Here is a 27,677-nt window from a genome sequence, read left to right as displayed (position 1 = left end):
GGACCAGAGCCGAAAGATGGCCCGCGCCCGGTGTGGCCTGGGACCCCGCGCACCGTGGGCGGGGAGGCACCAGTGGGCACCGCGGCCTTTCCGAAAAGCCAGACGTGCATGTGGACAGGTGGCCCGGCCGCTCACAGCCGGGTGCCCACCCGCGGGAGGAGGCTCGTGCGCCCCAGAGCCTCGTCCATGAGCCCGTGGCGGCCGAGACCCAAGGGCGGCCCAGGTCACTCAGCGGAGGAACTGGAGTCACTCCGGAACCGTGCGGCTGCGCACGACGGGGCACCACCCAGCAGTGAAAAAACAAAAGCGGGAGGGGACCGACCCCCGCGGCCACGGAGAGCACGCCAGCACAGTCGTGCCGCGTGGGAGGGACCGGGCCACAGCCAGAGCCGCTCCCTCGGGGCTCCGGGGAAGCCACGCCGCCCAGTGACGGGGAGCTGACCAGTGGCCCATGGGGGGCGTCACCAGGGATGCAGGGACCCCTGTGGGGGCCAGACAGGGTGCTCATTTCCACCCCAGTGCGTGTCTCACTCGGGGAGACATCTGTCGAAGCCGCCAGCCAGCACTCGTGACCTGCAGCTCATTACGCCCAAGGTGCGCCCACCAGCTGCCGCCTCGAGTGACCGCAGAGCAATGGCCCAGACGGACCCGCCACGCACCGGGGCTCGTCTGAGCTGGGGCCTTACACGACGTCCAGGGCGCGGCGACGGGCGTCAGGGAACAGCACGAGGCCGCCGTCCCTCCTCCGGCGGGTCCCAAACACACCCTCCCCCTCCCCGGAGAGACGCACAGGACACAGCAGGGCACGCTCCAGGCCCACCCTCCCCGCAGCAGGGGTCCGGGGGGGGACACACACTCTTCCTGCGAATGAAGACCAGAGCACAGGCGTTCCCGGCTCCGCGGGTCCAGCGTGAGGGCCACCGCTGCCGGCGAGGTGAGGCGAGCCGGTGGGGGGCCGCGAGCCGAGCCCCGGGACTGACAGGAGCAGGTGGGGGCTGGCCCTGGCCCAGCACCGGAGGCCGGGGCAGCTTCTGGCGCTGCCGCCGGAGCAGCGGCATCACCTGCACAATCACCAGGAATAAATGCAGGTCCCCAGGGCCCACTGCAGGCCGAGGCACCACCACCCTGGAGACGGGGCCCAGAGGCTCACTGTCTCAGCGTTTTGAGCGCCGCCGGCCCGGGAAAAGCCAGCACGGGCGGCAGACCGACCCAGAGCCGGGAACGAGGAGCGTTCCTCGGGGGGCTGGGGCCCACACCCCCGGAAGGCGGCCCTGGCCTTTGCCCATCTCGGGTCCAGTCCGTCTGCGGGGGATCCCCAAGGAAGACAGGCAGGAGGGGGAGGGAGGGAAACGAGGCCCACTCGCCCGCCGCGGCTCCCCTCCCCCCCTCCCTCCACGCCACAGACCGTGGCGCACTCATTCCTCGGGGGTGGTTCAGCCTCCGGACGAGGGGCCCGAGTCACTCCCCCAAACAGCCACCGAGACCACGCTCTGGCACACACACCGCGTGTGAAGACCTGTGAGGGGGGCGGCGGTTCCCGCGTGCACACGCACACGCGTGGAGTCAGACGTTCCGAGAAGACAAGCCCCGTTTACCGGGGGAACACGCCTGTTACAGCCGCAGGTCCCTGGCGTGGCCACGGTTTCTCAGAGCAGCTCCCCAGGCCTCCCGTCTGGAACGTGACCACGCGCGGGGACCCCCTGGAACCGGGGGGCCGCACCAGGACGGCTCTGGAACGAGCCGCCGCCCCGCACCGCGCAGGGGACCACGGGGCCCTGAGCACACGCGGGGGCCGTGCCGGGGGCGGGGGGAGCGTCTCGCGGGAGCAAGTCCGCCTGCAGGGCAGAGGGCTGCACGCTCAGGCCGGAGTCCGAACCAACCCGAGACCACCGGACGGGGCGGCCGGAGAGCTGTCACCACGGCCCCGGCGCTTCCGCAGCGCAGCGGGCGCGGGAGCCCAGGGCAGACGGGCAGGGTTCGGCGCCGAAGCTCAGGAAGCCGCACCGGGCAGCCCCCGGAGAGAGGAGAACCAGGGCGGGCAGGGCCCAGACGTCCAGAGGACCAGGCATGGGCCAGAAGGAAGGCCCTGCGGAGGGGAGAACCGGGACACCCCAGCAGCCTCCACGGGGGCCGGGGCCTCTCGGGCACCGGGGCGCTCGGGCGCCCAGCACGGGGCCTGAGGGCCCCACACCTGCCCCCGGGCGCTGACCTGGGCGAGGAGAGCGCCGTGCGGGGCCCAGAGGACCAGGTCGGGACCACCGGGGGGGCTCCGGGCCGAGAGGAAGTACGGTCGGAACTGGGGACCCGGGGGCACAGGTCGGAACTGCGGGCGGCAGCTCCTGGGCAGAGCAGGCAGGCCGTGGGGTCGGTGCACACCGGCCAGCCCGGGGCGACCCCTCCCCCAGGCTCCATCGGCGGCACGAAGGGTGGGGTCGTCACAACCTGGACGCAGCCGGGGAGCAGGCCTGGGCAGGCCGCCGGTCTCCGCGCTTGGCGCCTCTGGGAGGGGCCCTTCCCTAGCCGACAAGCAGGGGAGAGGGTGGGTGCCGAGGGCGGTGTCCACCCCCCAGGCGAGGAGCAAGGCCACGCTAACGCGTGGGTGCCCGTGGGCCCCCGGAGCTGGAGGGGGGAGCCTCCTCCTCCACCAGCAGGTGCTCTGCACACGACGTCCGGCTGACCCACCGCACACGGGGGCCGCCGGCACTGCGTGGACCCCTCCCTGCACAGCCCAGGTCAGCTGTGCGGGGGCGGCAGGCCCCAGAAGCGGGCCCTGGAGGGGACAGATCTGGGGAGCCAAGAGGCCGTCAGCGTCCATCGAGGGTCCTGGCAGCCACACTGAGTGCACGAGTGGCACCCAAAGGTGGCGTCGAGCAGCAGACCCCACCCGGGCCAGTGTGGCCCCGTGCGCTGGGCGAGGTCCTACAGAACAGGCGACCAGTTCGGTTCCCCGTCAGGGCACGGGCCTGGTCGCAGGTCCAGCCCCCAGCTGGGGACGTGCAAGAGGCAAGCCGGCCGACGCCTCTCCCCGGCTCTCCCCTCCCTCCAAAGTAAACACGTAAAACCTCCCGTGAAAAGACGAAGAACAGCGCACGCGAGCGGGGGCGAGGCCTGCGTGCGGGAGGACCGGCGGCCACACCGTGCACCCCTCACCGCCGGCGCGGTCACGGCCACTGGGGCGCGGGTCTTCTGCCGAGTGTCAGGCAGTGCTCTGTGGTCGCCAAGACGACAGCCAGCAGCGCGTGCAGGGCACCATGACCCTCCAGGACTCCGCCCGGTGCCATGCGAGGCCCAGGCACGGGCCATCCCCTGGGGGCTGCGTGTGCCCGGCAGAGTCCTCGGGCGTGGGGGCAGCGTCCTGGCTGTCGCGGGGCGCCTGCCGGGAGCCTGCCGGCCCTGCGGGGCCCCCCGGCAGGGAGGCCACGCCGAGGGCACTCGCTCACCCTGGAGCGGCGCCCCTGCCCCGCAGACTCGCTCCTCCCTCCGGCCGCGCCGAGGGGGAGGCCTCCGAGCAGGAGCCGGAGGAGCCCACCACCGCCGGGAGGTGGCGACCCGGTGTCTGGGGACGACCTCGACGAGGAAACCCGGAGCCAAGGTTCCCGTGCGGGAGGCATGTCCCCTCCCAGGGCCGGCAAACCGGTCCTTCTGAGCCGCGCCGGTGAGCCAGTTCACCCCGGTGACCGCTCCTGGAAGGACGGGCCTCGCACGCCGCCGTGAGGCGGGGGGCTCCCCCAGGAAGGGACACCCGGAGGGACGGAGTCCCAGCAGGCGGCCCAGAGGAGGACCGCGCAGGCCCCCCAACGATGACAAGAGAGGACAGCAGCCTGTGGGGGGCGGGGCTGGGAGGCAGCCAGGAGGACACAGGGGGGGTGGGGGGGCGGGCGACACGCGCCGTCGGCGTCTGGCGGGGTCGGGCAGGACCGCGAGGGGCGCTGAACCACAGAGGTTCGCGGGGACGGGGTGCGGGCCGAGTCTAAAGTCTCCCCGAGGGTTACTCATTAGCCAGGGAGGGAAGAGGCAGACCCACCTGAGAGCAAGATCAGAGCCACCAGCCCTGAGGGGAGGTGACGCCCGGGCCGCCCGCCCCGGGGTGCTGGGCAGGACGTGGGGGCGCCGGGCCCCCACCCAAACGTCACTCCCGCCTCCCCACCCGACTGGAGGCACCATCCACAGGGCGGCCGGCCTCCCAGCGGCCCGGCGTGGGCAAGGGGAGGGGCCCGGGGGCAAGGGCTGCGGGACAGAGGTGCGAGACCCCTGAGAGGCGTGTCCTGCTGGGGCCCGGGCAGGGACACACGGCAGTGAGACAAAGCCCAGGCAGGACGGTGGCGGGGGGTGGGCCTCGGAGGTCCCGGGGGTCCCACGCAGCAGCCACGCAGAGGACATCTCTTCCAGGGCACAGCCGCCGCAGGACTGGGCCCGCCCCACGCCGTGGACACCGGGAGCACGCGAGAACATGCGAGAACACGTGCTGAGAGTGCACGCCGGGTGCCAGGGCCAGCCCGGCAGGGTGGGGCCGAGCCTGGGCGTCCGGGGGGGGGGCGGTGTGGGGAGGTGCGCCCCCGCTGTGCCCGAGGCCACTGCGGCACGCTCTGCAGAGCGGGCAGCCGGGGCCCCGGAGCGAAGAGCGTGACCCCGTCCCTAAGGACTCCCGGCTCCCGCCCTGCTGACGAGCCCTGAGCGTCGGAACAGAGCGCTCGACTCCCCAGCGCAAGGACGAGGCACCCCGGGTGTCTGTGGACCTGGGCCCTCTGCGGCCCGTGGGCTGTGGAGCCCCACGCCGGCCCGCGACACTGGGGAGGCCAGGCCCACGAGCCTGTGGCGCTAGCCCCCCGTGGCCCAAACTCCCAGCCACGCCCAGACCAGCAGGATGAGCGCCCCAGCCCCTGAGCTTCTGAGCCAGGTTCCCTGCACTCGGCTATTTTCTGAAAGACCTCGCTCTCCCAGGTAGGAGGCGCCTGGGGCTTGAGCCACCCCCCTCCAGGCTGGGCCGCGGGTGAGCAGCCCCGCGCCGCCGGTCCCATCACGAGAACCACTGCTGGAGACCCACCCCCCCGAAGCTGTCCCACGAGACCGTATCCCACCAGCCTCGTGGGAAACAGGACGAAGGGTTCCCATCCAGCCGTGGCGTCCCCTGAAGGTCAGCACTTGGCAGAGAAGGGACGGGCTGAGCCCGTCCCGGCCACCAAGTCCGGCACGGCTCTCCGCACACCGCACACCTGCGCGAGCGTGCCCTCCCACACACGGTCCAGGAGCCTGTGGCGTCGCCGGTCTGGGGCTGGCTGCCAGCTTCCCCACGAGGGAGGCAGGGCCCGTGGGGACCCCCAGACAGGACCGCACCGGGGGGCACCGTCACGCACCCCACTGCAGACCCGCCAGGGAAGTCGACCGGGGCCTCGGGGGGTGCCTGTCCATCTACTGATTTCCACTCACAGCACCTGCCCATCCGACTGGCCTGGCAGACTGGGGGGGGGCAGTGCCCCCGCCCCATGTGCCCACCCAGGCCCTGGCGGGCTCCCGTCGGAGGATCCGGCTCCGTCAGGGCAGGGGCAGGGCGGCTAGGAGCTGTGGCCCTGGTGTGGGTGCACACCGGCCACCCACTGCCACAGACGGGGACCCCCTCCCCGAGCCGCAGGGCGGTGCTGCCTCCCTCGAACTCTCAGAACTTCTCCTCGGTCAGGAGTGCCGAGGTTGCACCATCTGCCGCTTGCACAGAGGAGATGGGGAAGGAAGGAGGAGGTCGAAATCAGAGCCGCCGACAGTGATTGCTGCTGCGCTCCCAGCCGCGAGACCCGCCCGGCCCTCCCTGCCCCAGACGCCGGAGCCCCTCCCGCCCCTTCCTGTGCACTCGGGGCAGAGGGGTCACCCCACCCAGCAGGTGGGGCCCCAGCAGTTTTGCAAAACAAAAATCGAGGCTCCTCCTTCCAGGAGTCTCTGGGGGTGGGGGTGCCGCCCTCCTCCCCAAGCCCCTCATTAATATTCGACAGCCGAGACAAAGCCGGACAAAAGCTCGGGGCTCACCCAGCCCGGAGTCCGCCCTCCCAGGCCCCGGCCTGCACAGATGCAGGAGGCCAAGACGGGGCGTTTGGAAACCAAGTAACGGAAATGGCGGCTGCGGCTGAGTCATCAGCTCAACCGGTGCAGCCGCCGTGGAGGGGCCGGGATAGCGCGGGCCACGCCTGTCCCGGCCCAGGCGGCCTGGGCCTGCCAGCCAGGCTCCCACCCCCGAGGGGCCCAGAGGCCCTGGGCCTCGCTCGCCAGGCCAGGGCAAGGGCCCCGGCTTCCCCTGCAGCCCGAGGACCACGGGCTCTCCTGCCGGCCTGCCTCCCCACAAAGAGCTGCAGAGCTCAGGAGCCAGCGGCCCTCCTGCGGGACCAGCATCGGCGAGGCCCCCGTCTCCACGGCTCCTGTGGCTGACTGGGCCAGACCGGAGCAAGCCGGGGCCCGCAGCAGCCGGGACCCAGGAGTCCCCCCGCACCTCGTGAGGAGGCCTCGAGCTGTGGCTCCCAGAGGCTGAGTGGAGAGGGAAGTGGCGGGCGGGCCCAGCACGTGCTCCCAGAGCTCCCGGCTTTCCCGGAGCCCAGGGGAGTGGGGGCCGCAGCCAGCCCCCGACACCTGCTGCCCTCTGCAAGAGCCAGGGTCCAGCCACCCCAGGGCAGGGGCGGGGGTCACTCTGGGCCCGACACTCTCGGTGCCAAGACTAAAAGGGAAGGGGCGCAGCCTTCGCGCAGTGAGAGGCACCTTTTCTGGGGAGTCCGCCCTCTGGTCGGTCTTCCCAGGGAACTTCCTCCAGACTCCGGGGGGATGGAGACGCAAGGAGAGAAAGTGCACAGAGGGCTTGCAGGGACCCCTCGGACCCGAGCCCTCCCGCCGCCCCGCCCCGCCCCCAGGCCGAGGCCCGCACGCGAGCACCACGGCCCCCACACAGGCCTCCCCGGGAGGCTAAGGTCAGCCTGCGGCCACGCTCCCCCGTGGGACCCCAGGCCGGCACCTGCCCCTCGCCCCCTGCCCCCCGCCCCAGCCGGCCGCCGCCACCTCCAGCAGACAGGGGCGGCGCAGCGTCTCCTCCTGGGAAGACGGGTCTCCGGCCCCCGACGCCCTGTGGCTGGGGCTCTGGCTGGACACGGACGACTGGACACAGACGACCGGACACAGACGACACGTGGCAGAAGCAATGTCAGCTGACTCCCACGACACAGAGAACCCCCGCAGCCCAGCTCGAAGACGGCGAGGAACACGTCCAGACACGTCTCCCAAGGAGACACACACGTGGCCAGCACGCACGGGACGACACACACGCACAGTGGCGTCACGGATGGCCAGGGAGGCGCAGCGCAGGCCACGGTGAGGCGCTGCCTCACGCCCGTGGGGACAGCTCCCACCGGGGGGAGGGGGGAGACCGCCCTGGCCTGAGACTCAGCTGCCGGACAGTCAACCTGCTGGGCCAAGGTTGCGGGTTCGAGCCCTGGTCACGGCCTGTGCCCGAGTCCACCAGCGACTGAGACAACTGGATGTCTCTCTCCCCCCTTTCTCTGTTCGCAACCAATGAAACGTCTTTTCGACGTGCAGCACAGCACAGCACAGTTTGTCCCCGTTTTCCCATCGCTCTTCCCCGCCCAGCCCCACCCGCCCCACCTCCCAGACCCAGTCGTCCCCACCGCTGCCCTCGTCCGATCCCCGAGTCCTCCATGCGTGTTCCCTGGCCCGCCCCTTCCCCCGCCTTCCCGTTCCTCTCCCTCCCCCCGCCCCTCTGGTCACGGTCAGTTTGTCCTTTATTTCCACGTCTCTGGCTCTATTTTTCTTGCTTGTGTGGTGGATTAGGTCCCACTTACAGGCGAGATGATACGACATTTGTGTCCCACCGCCTGGCTTATTTCCCGCAGCACAGCGCTCTCCAGGTCCACCCGCTGCTGCAGAGGGCAGGAGGGCGTTCTTTCTGCTGCGCGGCGGGCCACTGCGCGGCTGCACCGCGGCTTCTGGACCCGCCCACTCACTGGCAGGCGCTGAGGCTGCTCCGGCCCTCGGCTTCGGTAAACACCGCCACAAACGTCGGGGTGCACAGAGTCTTCTGAATCGGTGACTCAGGGGTAAGAACCGTGTTTTTAAAAAACAGGTACCAGCCAGACACGGAGGAATCGGAACCCGAGCAGGGCTGGGGGGGGCTACACACGGTGCAGACGCGAAGAGGGCGGTGTGGCGGTGCTCGGAGCGTCGGGGAGAGTCCCCTGCGACCCGCAGCTCCACTTCCAGGTGCCCCCCACGTCCGCAGCAACTCTGCTCACGGCAGCCCGACGTGGGGACGACCCACGGGTGGATGGGTGGACACACAGAACGTCTCCAAAACGTCTCCCACAAACACGCACGCACAGGAACATACTCAGCCTTAGAAGGAAACAAGCTGTGACACGCGCTACAACGCGGACGGACCCGGAGGGCGTCACGCTGCGTGACACGCACCAGACACAGAAGGACAGACTGCGCGACTCCACTCTCAGGGGGGTCCCCGTTGGACGCAGACCCACAGACACAGAGCAGACGGTGGTGCGGGGGCTGGGGCGGGTGGGGAGCGTGTCCTGGGGACAGAGGTGCCGTCCTGGAGCACGGAAGGTTCTGGAGACGGGTGGGGATGTGCTTTCTGCGCGACAACAGCCCGAGGTCGCGAGGAGGCAGGAGCGCCAGCGGGCTCTCGGCAGCCCCCCTGCGCGCACACCGGACCGGGGTCTGGAGGAGACGCTGGCGTGAGACCGAGACGGTTCGGAAGGCCCCGCCCCCGGGGAGTGGAGGCCGCGGAGGGAACGACCGGAAGTGTGCGCTCAGTGCGACACGCCCTTCCCGGACCGCACTCTCGTCACTCGCGTCCCTGTCACCCAGCGTCACCACCCCACCGCGCCTGGTTCTCGAAAGCGCCCGGAGCTTCCAGCACAAAACCGGTCACCCGCGCGACCGAAGGTGCAGAAGAACCACGCACTCCTGCAGGCCGCGCGTGTGAATCCGTGAGACAAGAGGGTCGCGGGTGACCCGCCCAGCTCCCGCGAGAAAGCCCGCACCCCTGACATCACAGGCGTGGGGGGGCGCCACCCGCCGCAACGCGCCACCCTGGGTGGCGGGCTCCGCCTCCCTGCAGGGGGAGGGCCGGCCGGGGCCGCCACTTCCGCACCCGGCCGGCAGGCCCCGCCCCCTCCCTCTGGGGCCCCACGCGCAGGCGCACAGGAGCGCCCAGACCGGAACGAGGCCGGGCCGGGGCGGGAGGCCGGGGATGAGCCGGGCCGACGGACACGGCAGACGGGGCCCTGACGCGCGCGGGGGACAGGGCCGGACCCAAGGGGCGCGGCTCGAGGGCAGGCCCGGCGGGCTGGCGGTCCGCGCCGTCACACGTCACTGCTGCGCCGGAAGCCTGGGGCGCGTCACTTGCGATGACAAGAAAGCAAGTGCCCTGGACGTTCAACAAACTCCAGACCCTCGGCGCCACGGAAGGCTCGACGATGCTGTGTGCTGGATACGTGTGCACGCGGGCATGCACACGCAAACACATGTGTGCGCAGGCAGGCGCGCGGGCGCGCACCGAAGGCCCCAGGCCCCGCACAGCAGCTGCGGGAGGGCGGTTTCTGCGGTGGCGGGGTCCGAACGCGGGTCCGGGGAGCCGAGGAACCCCGCTGGTTTTGCTGGCGGCACCGCGTCGGTGGTTTCCCACAGTCCCCTGCGTTCAGCAGGTGCCGAAACACCTGGACATGAAGCAGGGCGATGGCTGGGACCTGCTTCGGAAAACCCCAGCCCCCTCCCTGAACGAGAGGGGGCGTCAGCGGAGAAGACGCGAGTGGGTGCCGCCACCTCGGGCCGGCAGCGAGGCTCCGCCAGGGGCAAACTCAGTGCACCCCTCCCAACACGACACTGTGCACCCACGGCCTGTCAGGAGCAGGTGCAGGGGACTCAGGCGGCCAGTCAGCGACTCCCTCGGAGGCCCGGCGCCCGCCACCCCCGCCGAGCGGGACCCCGTGGGCCCCCAGCCTGCTGGTCAGCTGCTGTCCTCAGCCTGCAGCACTGACAGAGGGATTGGGGGGGGGGCTCTGTCACACAGACCCCGCACTTCAAGGGTGGACGTTCAGGAGGGAACGCAGACCGGCTGCCAGCATAGCAGAGGCCCCGCAGCCCGAGACCACCCCGACGGCGGTGGCAAATGCTGCCCTCCCCCAGCCCCCCAGTCCGACGGGAAGAGCAGCACATGCCCACCCGCCCCTGAGGCACGTGCCAGCACTGTGCCCACCTGCTCTGGTCGCGGGAGGCAGCTGGGGGGGGCTTCCTCCACCTGGCCATGAAAGAACACGGAGGTTCGAAAGCCCCGGTGCCCACAGCAGGGACCCAGGGTCCCAGCCCACAGGACGAGGGCCCTCCACCACGCAGCTGCCCCCGGACTGGGCTCCGTGGTCACCGCTCCCCTATGGTCCCACAGGTCCAGACACCCCCCACCCTCCATGCAGGCACACCTGCCTGCCAGCCTGGCCACTGCCATGGCGGCCACCCCCTGCAGGGAGAACCCCCACCTGGCTGGGCAAGCTGCCCCACCCCCCACCCCTCCTCGAGCCCAGGGCCGCGCCAGCCCCACCGCGCTGCCCACAGCTCGCCTCGTCTTCACGGCTGAGAGACCTTTACACATCGAGACAAAACCGACCAGGGTCAGGCGCGCTGGGCGACTCTCACTGCGTACAAGGATGTTAAAAAAAAATCACAGTTTTGATAGTTCTGCAAAAAAAAAAAACTTAGCAAATTTACAACAAAACTGTCAAGTAATTAAGGCAAGGCACTTCACACATGAACTTAAACTGCTAATTAAAATCCCCTCGCTTAATTGACTGCATTTGCATATCACTCAGCTTGGGAGCGCGACGTTTCTAATGGTCCGGGCACCGCGGCTGCATGGGCACCGCGGCTGCAACCTCGGGGAACCAGTGGCAGCGGGAAGGGCCGGGCGCGTCTGGGGCATCAGAAGCCCGAACTCAGGCAGAGGGCCCCCCACCCCGGCCCAGTGCGGTGACAGCCCCTCCCTGCTGCCCAGCACGCCCACCTCAACCTCCCCAGCCCGCTCCAGAACCGCAGGTGAGGCAGGGGCACCACCCCCTGGGAGCTGCCCCCGGCACCTCCAGCAGCCTGGCCCCTCCGCCCACCGTCTGTGTGCACGCACTGGCCTCCCCACAGCTGGATGCGTGGCCCTCGCGAGGCACCCAGCCCTGCACGCGATGCTGCGCAGGCCACGATCATGCCGTGCTCCGGGGGCGAGGGCGGCGGCGAGTGGCCACGATGTCAGAAGGCTGGGCAAAGGAGCGCGGCCCCGAGGGCGACAGATGGCCCTCGGACATGACCACCGGCCCCACCACGAGCGGGAAGACCGCGCACGCTGCCATGCAGGCTCGCCCCCCGCCGACGCCGGCTCTGCGCAGAGACGGTGGGCGGGGTCTGGACAGCAGGCACCCCAGGACCCACACGGCACTGGATGCAGCCTGGCACCAGCCCCACCTCCGCTGCCTCTACGGGGCCGCCGCACCCACCCGACCAGCCGGAGCCACAGAGCAGCGCCACGGGCTGGGGTCACACACGGAACGCCCAGGTGACAGCAAACGGACCGGGCAGTGCCGGAGCAGCTGGCTCCCGAGGAACGGAGGCGCTGGCCCTCCATCAGATTCCTGCAGGTCGCCCGGACGCTGCGGCCTCGCTGGGCGTCGGCACCAGCTGCCCGTCACAGCCAGGGTGACCGGGCTCACAGGAGGGGATGGCAGGGGCTCCGACGATGGTCGTCTCCCGACAGCCCCTCAACCCGTGGCTTCCTCTGAGGGCGCAGGGCTGCATGGCCCCACAGGCCTGGGGGACCTGCCGCCCGGCTGGGAAGAGTGGACTGCAGGAGACCGGGGCTCCAGGCCACGCCCCTTCAGCAAGTCACACCCAGCTGGGTCCTGGGATGACAGCCGACAGCCCCTGGGATAGAGGGAGGCGGGTGCAAGCCTGCGGGACAGTCCGACACCTGGGGGAGCCCCCGGTGTGCCCCGACCCCCACCGTGCTCCAGCTCCATCGGTCTGCTCCTCCGTGCCACCTGCACGTGGCGTGTGGGCCCGGGGGTCGGGGGGTGCAGCTCTGCTGCCAGCAGTGACGGTCACTCCCTCGCAGGTGGGCCCAGGGCCACACCAGAGCGCGCAGGCCACCTGGGCCCCCCCCGACACCCTGGGTTCCGACGGCCCTCAGGACAGAAGGAAGCCGGACCGGGGCGCCAGCCACGCCACCTTCCCCCCCGCAGCCACCACCCCATGTCTCCACCCCGAGCAGAAAGCCCGTCCCCCACAGAAAACGTCTCTGTCAAAGCGGCGACTCAGCACCCCGGAGGGAGCTAAGCCGAGATGGAGGCAGAGCCTGGTGTGTGTCCCCCCAACCCCGGGGCCTCAGTGGCCGTCCAGGGGAAGCTCTCGGCCCTGCCTCTCCTGGCCAGCGGGGCAGGACACTGGACCTCCTCGAGTCACCGGACGGGTGTTCGCCCGCCCGGAACCAGGGACCCAGCTGTGCGCGGCCCCCAACCCCCCCCACCCCCCGGCCCCGGTGAGGCCCAGCACAGCCACAGACGCACCGCCACAGGCTGCGCGCCCAGAGCCGCACCGGGACTTCCTGGATCCTTATCCACGCCTGCAGAATGAAGAAGTGGCCGCTTTCTTTGAATCTCCACGTGACGCCCGAGGGAAATCAGAGAAGACGCCAGTGTCAAACCCCAAGGCAGAGCCTGAGCTCCCTCCGGGGCTCAGGCCAAAACGCCCCCCACCCCGCAGGCCCCACGCCCAGCACCCCAGCGCCCCCAGGGGCCCCGGCCACCCCGTGGGCTCCCGCCCCAGCAGGGACCCCACCCACTCTGGTCTCCCATCTCCTCTGAAGTTCACGCCCGGGCCGGGTCCTTCGCTGTAGTTGGTGAGCGAACGCAAGGGGCGGGGACTCCCAAGCCGCAGGACCCACCCCTGGGACCCCGGCCAGGCCCCACCCTGCTGGGAGCTTCAGCACCGCTGCGTGGAAAAACAGCAGGCCTGGGGCGGCCCCAACCACAGGCGCGCACGTGGGGCTCTCGGGAACCCCGGACCCCGTCCGGAGAGAGGCACCCTCAGAGCTGCCCCTTGCTCTGCCACCCACCCTGGGGCCGCCCCAGGTGCTTCCTGAGCGGACCAGGTCACCTGGACACGCCCCGAGAGCCCACCTGGGGACCGGCCCCCTGCCGCCCGAGGCCCCACCCCCCAAGGCTGACAGCTGAAACCGCGTCAGCCCCAGACCGAGCGGCTGCACCCCCCCACACAGTCCCGAGCACCGACTTCCTGTTCCCTCGGCGGCCCCGGCTCCGGCCCCCCCCGCCCCGCCCCACGTCTGAGCCGCTTGAAAACTCGAGGTGGGCCCAACGCCTCCGTGTCCCTGCCCGCGCGCGGCCGCGGCCTCGGGTGAGCGGGGCCTCTCCTCCCCGGCGCTCCCAGGCCGTGCGGAAATAATCCAGCCTCTGTGTTTTGACTCAAAACAAAGAAACTTTTAAAAAACATTTCAGTTGAAACTTGCATAATTCCTCCAGTGGAGAAACCCTCCCTGACTTTCGCAATCCTTAGAAAGAGACACATTATTGCTGCTTGTGCGCGTCTCCGGGCCACAGAGGTCTGTCGCGGCCGCTGGCCACGGGCACCTCCCGCCAGACAGCTGGGGGGCCGGCCGGGAAGTGCCTGGCGGCCAGGGGTGTGGACGGGGCGGGGGTCACGCTCTCCAGACGGCCTCACCTCCTGCCTCCCGCCGCGCCAACACCCAGCGCAGACGGCCCGCTGCCGGAGGTTGGGAAACCTGGGCGCCACGAGGCCATGACCTTGCCCTGGAAGCCCTACCCTGACCGAGGGACCCTGAGGGCAACAAGGGCGGGAGGGGGGTCCTCAACGACCCCCCCACACCAAGGAAACCCCGGAAGAACAGCAGTCCAAAGAAGGTTCTAGAATGGACAGGCGGTCGGCTCACCGCAGACACACCGGGGCCCAGCAACCCCGCCCCCGCCCCTGCTCACACGGCCGACTCCCGGGCGCAGGGCCTGCACGGGAGACCCCACTACAGCTGCTGTCCCCCCACCTCCGCTCCGGGCCTGCACCCCGACGGCCACACTGGCTGGCCCGCAGACAACCCCCCTCTCCTGGGCACGGGGCGGGGGGGGCCTCGCCTCAAAGCAGGACCCACGTTTTCAGCCAAGCGTCTGGAACCACGAAATCGCCACGGATTCCCCCCCACACACAGAACAGACCCGGTGGACGAAGGAACAGCCGACCCTCTCAGTCTCTGCCCGGCCCTGACGACCCGGGGGGAGGGCAGCCGCCCGGCGGGGCGCTCCTGACACCACTCCATCCCATGGGAGCCCCAGCTCCGAGGGCTGTCCGCAACCCCCCACCCCCTACCCCCAACCCCACACCTGGAAGCCACCGTCCCCCCCACGGGCACCGGGACGCCCCCGCATCGGGGGAATGCTGCGCTCAGAGCTGCGACACCAGTGGGGGGTGCGGGGAGAGCGTGTCCGTGCTGAGAACTCGGGCTCCCCAGCTGCGGGTGCCCACACTGCACGCCGCCCCCGGCCCCCACTTGGCCGCAGCCACGTGCCGGGGCGAGTCCATGGGAAAGAGCCCTGCAGAACGTGGGCGTCGGGAGGACAGAGGCTCAGCTCCTCCCGTCCGAGACCGGGGACTCCGAGCCGCAGGCAGCGCCCCCCGAGAGCCCAGCTCCCGGACATGCAGCCTGGCCTGGGGACCCCTCATGGGGAGGCCCCTGGCTACCCAGCAGCCGCATCCAGGCAGGCGGCACCCAGGCGGGCGGACCACCGCCTCCTCCGAGACCGACAGCGCCACGCGCTGCTGGGAAGTCAGCCCCGCTGAGTCCGAACGCCACCGGACAAGCCCGAGGGGACGGGCAGGGCGGACGGAGCGAGTGGGGGCCGGGACCCCCCTCTCCTCGCCACGATTCCCACCGCAGAACCGACCCGCTGCACCCTTCCCTGACGCCAACACCCGAACGCCAGAGAGAAGCAAGACAGCGGCGGCCACGCGAGGAGACCGAGGCGCAGCACGGCCGACGCGGCGTGCCCCAGGGCTCGCAGCCCTCGAGGAGCAGAGTGCGGGACGGGAACAGCCCGGTGGGGTCCGCACCTGGCCTGGCCCACCGCCGTGGCCACCCACGGACAGCCGCCGGAGGGGGGGGGGCTCCCGGGGAGGGACCCGGGACAGCCGGGAGCACTCACGCGGGGACGCTGCCACAGCGGCGACGTCGCAAGGAGGCCACCAGCCTGCAGGAGGCGAGCTGCCTTCACGGGGTTCCGAGGCGCAGAGCTGGCACCTGCCCCACAGCCGGCCCCACGCTGGGGCAGCCACAGGAACCACCAGCCCACCACGGCCGGGCCGCAGGGAGGCAGAGCGAGGGGAGGCCTGGGGGCGGGGCACAGCACTCTCACCGGCCCCTCCCACCGGCGGGGGCCCGGGAAGGTTGACTGGGTGACCCTTGGGCGGGAGGCCTGGTGGCAGGCACCTCGGCCAGCACCACCGGGGACGCGCTTCTGCCCACCAGCAGCTCTCCAGGACCCTCTGCCCCGGGAGCCTCGGCCCCACACAGCAGTTCTGCGCCTGCTTCGCCACCCCCTGTCCTCGCCCCCGGCACGTCAGACGCCAGGACGGGCTATGGAAGACGTGAGGAACCCAGACCCACTGTCCAGGGGCGTGCTGAGACAGGCAGGGTGCTGGGGGCGGGGGTCTTCCCGGCAACTCCTTCCAGAACAAGAGGGTCTGGGTGGCTACGAGTCCTCCTGCCCTGAAGCTAAGGCCCCCTCCTCACATGGTGCCTCGGGCACGCAGCTGTGCGGAGAAGACGGCAAGGGGACCACACACCCCAGACTCACAACCGTGCTGTCCCAGCCAAGGCAGCAGGGCCTCGGGGCCTGGGGAGGGACGGGCAGCCGGCCGGACAGCGCGTGGGCCTGGAAGGGGGCGCGCCAGACCCCAGGCCCAGGCCACCTCTGTGAGGGCAGAGCTGAGCTGCCCCCGGGGCCTGGAGACCCCGACACCACACGAGAAACTTCTCTGAAAGCAGCACGTGAGGGTTCTGAGCAGCTCTGGGAGACCACTGGAGGAACAGCAGGGGCGAGGGCCCTCTGCTGAGACGACCGGGGAGGGAGTGTGATCCAGCCCCTTCTCCGGGACTGTGGCTTAGGGGACAGGCCCGCCTGCTCCCCAGGCGACACCGGGGCCCGAGACTCAGGCCGGGCCCTCCCTGAGCTTGAGGGCGCCCGGCCGGGAGCTGAAGGCCCCGCCGCCAGGGAGCCTGGGCCCGAGTCTGCAGCCGCCACGGAAAGCCAGACCCGGGAAGACTGGAGCCCACAGACACACACGACCCGGCTTGGGACACGGACACGGACACACCCGCCTGCGACGACCCTGTGCCGTCCTCGGGAAGGGTCAGGGGCCGCCACAGCCTTGCCCACTAGCTCCCTTCTGCCACAGCCCACCAATCCTGCCCACGCCTCCCTCAGGCCGAGGCGGCCGCACAGGGCTCAGCCACCCCAGACGGAAGGGCCCCCGGTCCACAGGGAGGGTCCGCCGTGCCACCCAGGGCCACCTCCCCATCCGAGATGGAGGGCCCCACGGCGAGTCTCTCCGCCAGCACCTCCGCCGCACGCCGTCCACACAAACCCGCCCGCCCGGTGGCAGCCCGGCGTCTGCAGGACACTGCCACCTGGGCGCCGGCCACGCCGCGGGCAGACACGCCACCTGGCAGGAGCACGGCGCGCGTGTGCACCCACGGGGGCCCCTGCAAGCCCAGGCGGCGCGGCCTCGTCGTCCCCGGCCCCTCCCCCACCCCGAGACCGACGCTCTGCTGGAGGGGCACCCGGAGGAGACCGGGCGGGAGACTCTCTTCGCAGGCTCGGAAAAAGGAGTTCGATGCAACGGCTGAATTCACGAGGCCTCCCCAGGACAGCGGGGCCGGGCCAGCGTGCTGCGTGTGCAGTGTGGTGGAGGACCGGGCACCGCGGGGGAGGCTGCCGACGCCCGGGGAGGGGCCGGTGCCAGGGCCGTTGGTGGGGGCCTCCGAGGCTGCTCCCCGTGTCCGGCGGCCGGGGAGCTGCCTGGGTCACAGACGTCCCCACAGGCAGACAACAGAGCCTGGGCCGGGCCCTCCCCGCCCGCAGCGCCCTCCAGCCTTTCCGGGAGAGGGAGAGGGAGAGGGAAACGGGCGAGTCCAAAACAAGTCGAGAGCCTGGGCCGCCCCGACGCGGGGCCCCGAGGGCCGAGGGACCCCAGGTTCACTGCCCAGAAGGCCCGGGGAGACGCACAGAGCTGGAGCCCCCAAGTCCCGGCCCCCGCGGCCGGCGCCTGGACACCTAGTTTCGTCGTGTTTTTAGCGTGTCTCCCGAGACTCCAAGGCACCAAAGGCTCCGCCTGGCCAGACCCTCTCTCCCAGGGGACCCCGGGCAGGCAGGCACCTGTCTGCGAGCCTGGGACCTCCGGGTGACGGCAGTGCCCTCTGCCCCCACCCGGCCCGGACACTCCCGCGGGCACCCCGGGGGAAGGCCTGGGTCTCCGCCTCCAGCCTGGGCCCAGCCCGGCCCTAACTTCCCGGGCTCAGGCAGGCGCGTCGGCGGAGCATGGCCTGCCCTTCCCGGCCCCTTTGAGCAGTTGCTGAGCCTCAGGGGGGCTCCCCCGCCCGCCAGGCGGGGCCCCGGCCCCCACGCCGGGCAAGCCGGCTGGTCCCAGGGGTTGGGCAGGAGAAGGCCCTTCCTCCCCAGCTACAGGGCCCTCGACAGAGACTCCGACCAACCCGCTTTCTCTAAGACAAAGCAAAACCCTGAAACGCGGGAGCAGACAGAAGCGCAGGTCTCAGCCTGCAGAGACAAGAGGCCCCGGCCAGAGAGGGTCCCCACCCTCTCCCCAGCCCTGCCCCTCCCCCCCCGCCCGGAGGCCGCGGGGACACTCACCCGGGGCACCCGCCGCTTGTACTTGTTGCCGTAGTCGAACTTCTCCTTCACGTCGTCCAGGCAGCGGCCGAGGCGCGCCTGCTCCTCCTTGCCCGTGTAGTCCTGGCTCAGCAGGATGTAGGCCCGCCAGTTGGCCGAGTCGAAGCCCCAGTGGCAGGTCCGGTTCTCCAGGGCCTTGTGCGAGTGCACCACGAACTTGTGCGGCGGGTACATGAGGCGGCAGTCGAGACACTGGATGCAGGCGGCGCTCGGGCTGCTGTAGAGCTCCGGCACCAGCAGCCCCTTGCACTTGCCGAAGCACTCGTGGTACACGCGCACACTGCGCTCGCTGAGCTCCAGGCCCAGCGCCAGGCTGGCGGCCAGCTCCTTCTTGAAGGGCGGCGGGTAGGCGCCCCCGTACAGCAGCGCGTTGCACAGGCGCTCCGCGTCCGTCTTGGTGATGAGCCCGCACGAGGGCGCCGAGAAGGGCAGAATGCCCATGACTTTGAGGATCTCCAGCTGGTCGGCCGTGCAGCGCGAGCAGTAGATGTGCAGCTCGTCGCACACCGAGTTGATCTGCTGCAGCGAGAAGTCGCGCAGCACCGAGTTGAGGATCTGCGGGAGGCACAGGCGCTTCTCGCCGCCCACCACGAAGCACGAGATGGTCTCGCCCTCCAGGACGGTCTCACAGCGCTCGGTGGAGCGATCGGACGGCATGAAAAAGGGCCCGGGCAGCACGGGCGGCGGCGGCTGGATGGCGGGCAGGTGCAGCACGGGCGGCGGCTCGGCGGCCGCGGGCACCGGCGCGGGCACCGTGGCCGCGCCCGCCTCCTTGACGCTCTCCTTCTTGTAGGCCTCCTGCGCCCAGCGCGCCGAGAAGGCTGCCGGGCCGCCCAGCGAGCTCATGGAGCTCAGATGGAACTGCTCCAACGTCTTCTGCAGCCCCGGGTGCGGCTGGAAGCCGCCGCGACCGCCGGCCGCCGCCTCCATGGTGCGCTCCGACTCCCCGGGCCGCTCCCGCTCTCGCGCGCCGGGACCCCCGCGGCCCCCGCCGCCGCCCCGCGCGCCCCGGCGGCGGCCCCGGCCCCGGCCCCGACCTCCCCCCGCCACCGGCTCCCGGCCGATCACGGCCGCGGCCTCGGCCTCGCCCGGGGGCGCGAAGGGGAAGGCGGGCGGGGCGAAGGGGTCCCGCCGCTGGAGCCCGCCGCCGCCCGGGCCCGGCGCCACATCCACGCGCCCCACGCCGCGCCCGCCGCCGCCCGGGCCCCCCGCGCGTCCCCCGCGCGCCCCCCGGGCCCCTAGGCGCGGGGCATGCCCCGGCGCGCGCCGCCAACGCCAACGCCAACGCTCGCGGGCCCGGGGCTCGCGGGGGGCGCGCGGGCAGGTGCCGGCGCCGCGAGGCGCGAATCGCCGCGGTGGCCGAGGCCAAGGGGCCCGGGAGGAGCGGGGGCGCGGGCGCGGGGCCCGCCGGGCCGTCCTCGCGCGGCGCGCCGCCGCCGCCCCGCTCCTCCCACCGCGCGGCGCCCGCCCGGCTCGTCCCGGCGGCGCTGGCCGGCCGCGTCGCGTCCGCCACCGGCCGGCCCGGCCCGCGCCCACCCCGCCGCCCGCGCCCGCTCCTCGGCCCGCCCGCCCGCCCCCCGCACGCGCGGCTTCCGGGGCGGCCGAGCGCCTGCGAGGCGGCCCTCAGAGCGCGGCGGCGGCGGCGGCGCGGGGCTCGGCGTACATCCTCCCGGCGGCTCGCTCCAGCTCGGACTGAGTGCCCGGCGCTGAGCTCACGCCGCCGCCCCGCCCCGCGCCCCGCCCCGCCCCGCGCCGCCGCCCCGCCCCGCGCGCCGTCTGGCCGAGCGTCCCCTCCGCCGAGCGCTGGCCAGGAATGCGACCGCCCCGCGGCCGGCTCTTCCAGGAGCGCGCTCTCCCCCCGCCGCGCTCGGGCCGCTCGGCCGCGCTCGGCCGCGCTCGGGACTGTCCGCCTGGGCCTCGGCCCCGTCCGCCTGGGGTTCGGCTCCGCTCGGGCGCCCCCGCCCGGAACTCGGCTCGGCTCGGCCCCCACTCGGCCGCGCTCGGCTCCGCTCGGCCCCGCCCGTGTGAGAGTCGGCGCCGCTCGGCTCCTCTCGGTCCCGCCCACCCGGGACTCGACCCTGCTCGGCTGCCTTTGGACCCGCCCGCCGGAAGGCCGCTCGGCGGGGGCGGTGGCGGCGGCGGCGGCGGCGGCGGCGGCGCCGGGGGCCCCCTTTCCGGCTGGGGCCGCTTCCTGAGCGGCTGGGAGGGCGCCCGTCCCACCGCCGCCGACGCGGGCTCCCAGAAAGCCACACGCGGCCCCGCCACAACCGCAAACCAGCTAAGCAGCGGGCGGGACCGTACCACGCGGCCCCAGCGCACGCCTCGCCACCCCCTCCGGGACGGGGACGCAACACAGCGCGGGGCCCCCACGCACGGTGGCGATGTCGCAGCACGACCTAGGTCCCCGCAACGATGGGGACGACAGGAAACACGACCTGGGTCCCATCCACCACGGGGACTCCATGCAGTATGACCCAAGGTCCCATGTAGGACAAGGACGCCACGAAACACAACGAGGGTTGCTAACGCGTTAGAGTGGAAACACGACGGAGACCCCCCCCACAGGAGGCAGACACACCGCCGCAGTCCCAAGACCCCCCCCTGGCGCGAGGCCGCACGGGCCCTCCCCCCGTCCCGGGGTGACAGACAAGCAGTGCCCACCGCCAGCGGACCCACCACGCAGCCCACGGGGCTTCACCCCTGCCCTCCCCCCGCCCCAGGCCCGACCGCCGGCTGCAGGGTTAGCGCGGTGTCCCCAGAGACAGTCGGTCCTGCGTCCAGGGCGCTGTGCCCTGTGCCCGGCCGGGTTGCTGCCAGGGCCGGGCCTAGGCTGGGTCAGCGGAGCCTGGCCCCTGCGTGCCTCGGGCGGAGCTGGCCGGCGGGACCCTCACCCTTCAGCTTCCCAGGCCAGAGAGCTCCATGCACCTTTGCAGGGCCCTGGGGTGTGGCCGGAGTGAGCCCCCAGCGCCTGTCCTTCCCGGCATTGGCTGTGTCGTGGGGAAGACACAGAGGGTGTCTGCCGAGAGCCGGGGGACCCGAACTGGGTGGCCCCCAGGGGAGGCAGAGTCCCGCAGAGGCCTGGGGGGTGGGACCTGAAATCAGGGGAACCGTCCGGGCCATCTGGAACCTGAGTGAGGACGGGCGAACAGGCCGGCAGAGCAGGGCGGCGGCACCTCCTCCTCCACGCGTGGAGGGCGCCCTCACCGGCCTGGCCACCGGGGGACATGGGGGACATACCTGCGGTGCTGGGTGGAGGCCACGGTGCCACAGCCACTTGGGCCTGGGTGACCTTCAACCTGCCACCTACGGCTCCTGCCTCCCTGGTAGAAGCTGACCCCAAACCAGTGTCCCCGGGGCGGTGCCTGCCCAGGGAGCCCACCGGGCACCTCTGCAGGACTGGATGCTCGGGCAGGTGCCTGGAGAGGCAGCCAGGGGGTGGGGTGGGGTGGGGGGGCGACCTCACACCCTCAGAGCTGAGACCCAGGCCAGCGCAGGACTGTGGGTGGGGCCTGAGACTCAGTGGGGGGCTCTGTATTTGAAGCCCTGGCCGATCCCCACCGCAGACGGGCATGAGTCCCGCCCCCGCCCCCACCTGTGTGTGCCCTGGGGACGGTCTGGGCCTGGGGTCACTCCCGGACCTCCGACATGCAGCAGCCCCCACGCCCGGCTCCTCTGTGTTCGGACCTGAGAAGGCCGGGAAAGGGGCGTTTGGAGACCAAAGCAAAGGGACTTACTTGTGCTCAGAAATCATTTTCTTGGCCCACGCTCGGACAAAAATGTTTTTATTTCCCCTGAGAGCATCGGCTCTTTCCGCTGGATTTGAACCCGGCACAACCCCGGGCGGGGCCTGTCATTGAGAGAAGGTGGCTGGTGGGTAAGCGAGCACAGGACCAGCCGGCAAGGGCCTCTGGCCCCGGGAGGATTCCCTCCTGCTCCTCCAGCCACCAGGCACGCACCCCCCCCACCCCGCAGTGGGCGTGCTGGCTCCCCCACTCCCCCCCGCCCCCCGCACCTCTGGCTTGGCGGAGTTCTGACAAGGGGTCCCAGGAAGAGCCCGGCCAAGGGCGGGCAGGTCCCCACAGCCACAGAACCCAGAATGAACCCAGCGTGGCTTCCAGAGGGGTGTGGTGGGGGGCAGGGGAGGGTGGAGGTGCCTTGAGGGGCAGAAAGGGAGGTCAGCGGCTCTCGGGAACCCTGGGGAAGTTGAGGCCTCCTCCTGGAAGATGCCAGAGCTTCCGGGAGCCGCGGAGCCCTTGCCGCCCGCCCACGACCAAGGCGTCAATACTGAGCCAGCCAGGCCCTGTCTGCTTCCGAGCCGGAGCCTCGTGGAGGTGCTGCTCCCTGCCTCCTGGCCTTCCTCCGGCAGCCACTCTGACCAGCGGCCCGCTTCTCCCACTGTCCTGAGACCACGGGCCAGGCAGCGTGCCGGCCAGCGGGGGGCCAGGGTGTGAGCTCGGCCGCAGTCAACTTGGGGGCTGAGGCAGGGACCCGGCCCCGGCCCAGCTATGGCTGTGGGCGGCTGGTCATGCGTGTGTCCACTCACCCAGGAAGCACACGGAGCTTACACCCTGCAGGCACAAGCCAGCTTCTGGGACCAGCCAAGGTCTCCCTGCATGGCCCCTCTCTCCTACCGAGACGGGCGCAGAACAGAGAAGGCTGACAATGGAGAGAGACCCTGCAGGCCCTGAGGGGGCTCCCGGGGCCCCGGGGCTGCGGTCCTGGGGCGGCCACGCTCCCGGACCGCGGAAGTGAGGGTGCTGGCGACTTCAGGGGCCCCTTGCCTCGGGAGGCGCTCCCAGGCGTAACGGGAAAAATGGGCCTCGAGGCTCAGGTGGGCTGACCCCTCAGGAGGACCCCAACAGACGGCTTGCCCTGGGCGGACGGCTCCGGCCTCCCGGCTCCCACCGGCCCCTGCTGCTTGCTCCCTGGGAAGCGGAAGGAGCGCCCGGTTGCAGCTGGGCACAAACCACCACTGTGAGCAGAGGGCTAAGGTACCGTCTTACACCCCGGACGCGGTGGCTCCGTGGACTGCGCCCCAGTCCACCAACCGAAAGGTCGCCGGCTCGATCCCCAGGCGGGGCGCGTGCCTGGGTGGCAGGTCAGGTCCCCCCGGGTCGGGGGTGCGCACGAGGCAACTGATCTGTGTCTCTCCCTCTCTTTCCGCCTCCCTTCCCCGCTCTCTGAAAATAAAATCTGTTTTTAAAAAAAGATATCATCCCCAAACTTTAAATTTGAAAAAAAATTCTCAAGAAACATGATCTTGATAAAAATTTAGAAAAGACTTTTGTCTTCATTTTCTCGTTCCACCGAATGTGACTTCGACACAAAGATGGGTGCACACAGCTCCCCGGGGAGGCGATCCTGGGGCTCGGGCTGGGGGCCGGGCGGGGGGGGAGGCGGGGCCCAGGCGGGTGCTGTGCACCCTCGGGCTCCAGGAGCCGGATCGTGGGGCACCTCGGGGGAGGGGACAGCCGCCGGCGCGGGGAGACCGGCTGCCGACGGGACTGAGCGGAGGAGGCGGCGCAGGGCAGGCGAGGGCAGCCGGGTGTCCGCCGCCCAGACGGAAGCTCACGCGGGGAGGGGTATATACACAGGAGCCGGGCGGGGCGGGGCCGGAATTCTCGGTGGACGCACGTTGGTGTTTGTGAGCAAACAGAAGGGCTACAGGTCTGGGTGTGTTCGCACAGGCCTCTGCCCCGCCCGTGGGCCTGCCCAGCGCGAGGCGACACCCCAGCGGCAGGGAGCCCCCCGAGAGCCCCCCCCCTCGTGCTCTGAAGTCCGTCTTCTGCTGGAAGGAACCGGAGCCCTTCGGAGAAATGCTGGTCCCGGGGCGTGGGCAGAGCACGTCCACGGCAGGTCTGAGACCTGTCACTGTGCCGGGAGGTCGAGGAGGCCTTAAAGCACAACAGGGAGGGGCCAGAAGGACACGGAGCCCCCCTCCCCCGGGGGCCCCCCCGGCAGGCAGCCGGAGACCACTCTGCTGCTCACGGATCGTAACGGGGGGTAAAATAGGGAACCACAAGTCCGAGCATATCTGAATATTTTTAAAAGATTTTATTTATGTATTGTTGGAGAGAAGAGGAGGGAGGGGGAAGAAGAGGGAGAGAAACGTGGACACGAGATCGTTTCCCACTCATGCACGCCCCCTACTGGGGACCCCCACCGCAACCCAGACGCGTGTCCCGACTGGGAATCGAACCGGCGATCCTTCGGTTCGCAGGCCAGTGCTCCATCCCCTGAGCCACACCAGCCAGGACTGTTTTTTTGCAATAAACACATTCGTAAGTGGGCAGTTGGATGGGAAGCAGACCACTTGCATGGCTTCAAAGTTCCTCCCACAAAGCTCCCGTTACTCACGGCGGGAAGAGGGGTGAGGCCCCGGGGAGACGCAGGCAGACGCCACCGTCACGGTGGCCACCCACACGTCACGCCTGCGGGTCTCCTGCCACAGAGGCGCAGCCTGCATCCGACCGGGATGAAACCTCGGCCGCCCACACAGAGGGACTTTGTGCAGGACGGGCCCAGAGCCCTCCGAAGGGTCAGGGCCACGTGGTTGGGGAACGGCTGCGGAATGTTCTGGACCAATGGAGACCAGACAGCTGGGGAGGTTCAGCGCCGCGTGAGGGCCCGGGCTGGATCTCGTCTTGGCAAAGGGCGTCGGCGGGACAGCGGAAAAGCCCGAGACGTGATCTGAGGAGCAGACAGCAGCCACCCCACCTGGGACGGGCGCTGCAGCCCTGCGGGAGGGCGTCCCTGTGTGTGGGGGGGGAAGGGCCCCATGGGAGCGTCACCTGTCCGGTGCCGGGTGCGGGGGGCACTCCTGAACGGTCTGTGTGGGTTTCTGGGGAGCTGGGCACCGGGGGAGCCCACGGGTGCGTCCAAGGGGGCCCTGCGGGGGGCCGGAAGGGACACAGCGGGACACCTGGAGCATCTGCTGCGGCTCCCAGCCCCAGGGCACGGAGCTGCCCCTTCCTCGTCCCTCGCCACGCAGGCCAGGGGACACGGGGTGGGGGGGATCTCACAGTGTCTTGGGAAGAGGCGCCAGGAAGGCCGCTCCCCCGTGCCGGAGAGCCGCGGGGGGGGCGGGTGCAGGAGAGGCGGCCGTGTGAGCAGGGCTGGCGTGGCCCCTGCCGGGCGGGGGTCCACGTAGGATGCAGGCCCCTTCCGAAACAGGGCGGGCACCAGGCTGTCGAGGCGACCAGATGAGCTGCGTGCAAAAGGGCTGTTCGGTCCGTGAAGGGGACGGAGGCGGAGCCCAGGGAGCACCAGCCGGACCAGGACTGGAGGACGGAGGCTGGGCTACGGGTGTGTCCGGCCAGGTCCAGGCGTCCAGAGAGCCAGGAGAGGGCAGCGGGGCGCGCTGCAGGGACGGGCAAGAGCCGTGGAGGGCGAGGCAGAGCCGGCGAGCTCCGGAGAGACAAAGGGGGCGTCCGAGCAGGGCTCCCGGCCGGCCCGGGTGCCCAGTGGGGGGGTAGTCTGAACCGCCAGGGCGAGGACGTGCCGCGGCCTCGTCGGGGAAGAAGGATGGAGAAGGCTGGGGGGGGGCGAGGGTGCTGGGCGAGAGCCCTGGACGGACGGCGCGCCCCGTCCGGACCCGGTCGACGCAGAGACACGCACGTCGTCGGAGACGCGAGACGAGCCGCAGAGGCGGCCTCCGGGAGGCCCGAGGGGCCGTGGCGCGGGGCCAGCATCAGGAGGGGCTGAGGGGGGGGGCGTTGCAGACTGGTCACATGGGGGCTAACCCTCTGGGCCCTCCCCGTTCTTGTCTAATCTGTGTCTTTCTTCGATAAGAATCAAAACAAACAAACCGGGACTCTAAACTAAAAATAAATAACAAAGGGAAACAAACGGACACTCTCCCCGCAAAACAGCGCAGCCCGGGTCGCCGCAGCGCACTCGGACGAGCCGTCTGTCCAGGGAGGGGGAATCAAAATGGACTCGCGTGGCGTTGCGGCCGGACGGCAACGAACACACCCGCGACCGGACTCCGCTGCGGCCGCCACGGCGCTGAGACCTCTGCAGCCCGCGGTCCCCGTGTCCGCAGTCCCCGTGTGGGAACACGAGGGAGCGGTTTCTGCCGAGTGCGGGAACTCCGGGCCCTTGTCGTTTCTTCTTTGTGCCGACCTGCATCTGCTGGTTTTCCAGAAGAGCTGCTGTCAGTTCGGTTGACCTTCCCCATTGTTCCTTCCGGGCCATTCTGGCCGGGAGGGACCCTCCCTCCCCCCACGGAACCTTCCGTGGGGCCAGCCGTGGGGCCCGCAGAAGGGCCACCCGCCCCGAGTGGTTGAGGGTGTGCGTCCGCCCGCCTGGGGCGGCTGGGGGCGTCACACATGGGTCCCCACCCGCAGCACAGAGCCAGGACCGGCCTCGCAGGGTCAGTGGGGGTGACGCCTGGGAAGCCAAGAGCAGGGCCAGGTCCTGGGTGCAGGAGTCCCACTGCTGTCACCCGGGGGAGAAGAGGGGCGACCCCAGCACGCCGCCAGAGGCGCTGGTCGGACAGTGGATGCCTGCCCACTCTGTGCCCCCTCAGTCTTCCCGTGTGCCCCTGCTGGCAGCGCCCCCTGGGCCTGCCGCCCTCATGTTCCTGGAGGAGGGAGAGCGAGAAACAAGGGGCTCTGTCCCATGCCACGAGGAGCCGTCCAAGTGCCCCCACAGCTTCGTGGCACTGCCAGTCCAACACGCCGCCTGGCCTCTCGGGGCCCAGCCGGGACACTGGGCCGTCCTGGGAGCCGGATGATTGCTTGACCAGTCTCTGGACCCACAGCCAGGATGGGAGGGGGCTCGCCAGGCCCCCGGCCCCGGGCCAGGGAGGCCAGGCTGACTCTGGAGCCCCTGCCCCAGAGCCCCCCGCGCAGCCCCTGCGGGGCCGGAACTGGGCGCCTTGGGGTTGAGGAGCAGCAGCAGGAACAAGAGCAGGGGGCGTGGGGGGTGGGGGCAGCAGGGACACGGAGGCCTCAGCTCGCCTGGGGCTCCCAGCCCAGGGGCCTGCTGGCCTGGCCCTGCGGACGTGTCCTCGGCGGGGGGGGGCCACTGCAGCCGGGGCCGAGCCCAGAGTAGCTCGGAGAGAGCCGGCGCCCGGGCTGCCCGCGGGACCCTGTCCCCTGAAGCGTCCTGTGCTGCTCTGGAATGTGCTCCCTGTCGGCCCTGGCCCGCCAGGGCTCTGGCCACACCCTGCCGATCAAAGCCTGGCCGCCTCCTGCCTGCGCCCTGCAGCCCGGGGGCCGCCGGGACCCAAGGCCAGAGCCCCGTCCTACGTGTAAAGCACCGCAGATCAGGGATCAGGGGCAGGAGGGTTGGGGGGCAGCAGGCGGCAGGGCTGGGCTGAAGCCTAGGCGCTACTGGACGCCAGCAGGCCAGCACAGGGGCCCCGTGGGGGCATCAGGGCAGGTCCTTGCCCAAACAAGGTCCCCACCTGCCCCTCCAAAGACAGCCCCCGGGCCTGAGCTCAGGGCTGCAGCGGGCTCAGTGGCTGGGTGTGCGGGCAAACTCACGCAGCGCGCCCTGGAGGGCGGTGGTGCCGCCCTCATGCACAGCAGGACAGGCTAAGGCTCAGGGCGGCCCAGATGCCGCTGAGGGCAAGGGGATGGGAGCCCAGGCGAGGCCCGGCCACCACCGCAGGGTGGCGGGAGGCAGGGGTATCTGAGCACCGACCCC

General features: G+C 71.0%; 1 protein-coding gene across 1 annotated transcript in view; it reads right to left on the bottom strand.

Annotated features, from left to right (window-relative positions):
- SKI (SKI proto-oncogene) overlaps positions 1-26,202 on the bottom strand; it is a 53,727-nt gene extending 27,525 nt beyond the window's left edge. The window contains exons 1-5 of the mRNA XM_045858722.1: positions 26,148-26,202; positions 25,327-25,723; positions 25,046-25,230; positions 20,014-20,301; positions 17,985-19,612 (exon numbers count right to left, since the gene is read on the bottom strand). Coding sequence (XP_045714678.1) covers positions 17,985-19,612; positions 20,014-20,301; positions 25,046-25,230; positions 25,327-25,723; positions 26,148-26,202 — 2,553 coding nt within the window. The remainder of the gene's footprint in view (positions 1-17,984; positions 19,613-20,013; positions 20,302-25,045; positions 25,231-25,326; positions 25,724-26,147) is intronic.
- Between the last annotated feature and the right edge of the window lie 1,475 nt (positions 26,203-27,677).

The sequence above is a fragment of the Phyllostomus hastatus genome, unplaced genomic scaffold (assembly GCF_019186645.2).
Source record: "Phyllostomus hastatus isolate PE091 unplaced genomic scaffold, TTU_PhHast_1.1 phas_scaffold_182, whole genome shotgun sequence".
NCBI classification, from domain to species: domain Eukaryota; kingdom Metazoa; phylum Chordata; class Mammalia; order Chiroptera; family Phyllostomidae; genus Phyllostomus; species Phyllostomus hastatus.
The sequence above is the reverse complement of the archived record's forward strand: the minus strand, read 5'-3'. Positions and strand labels throughout refer to the sequence as shown.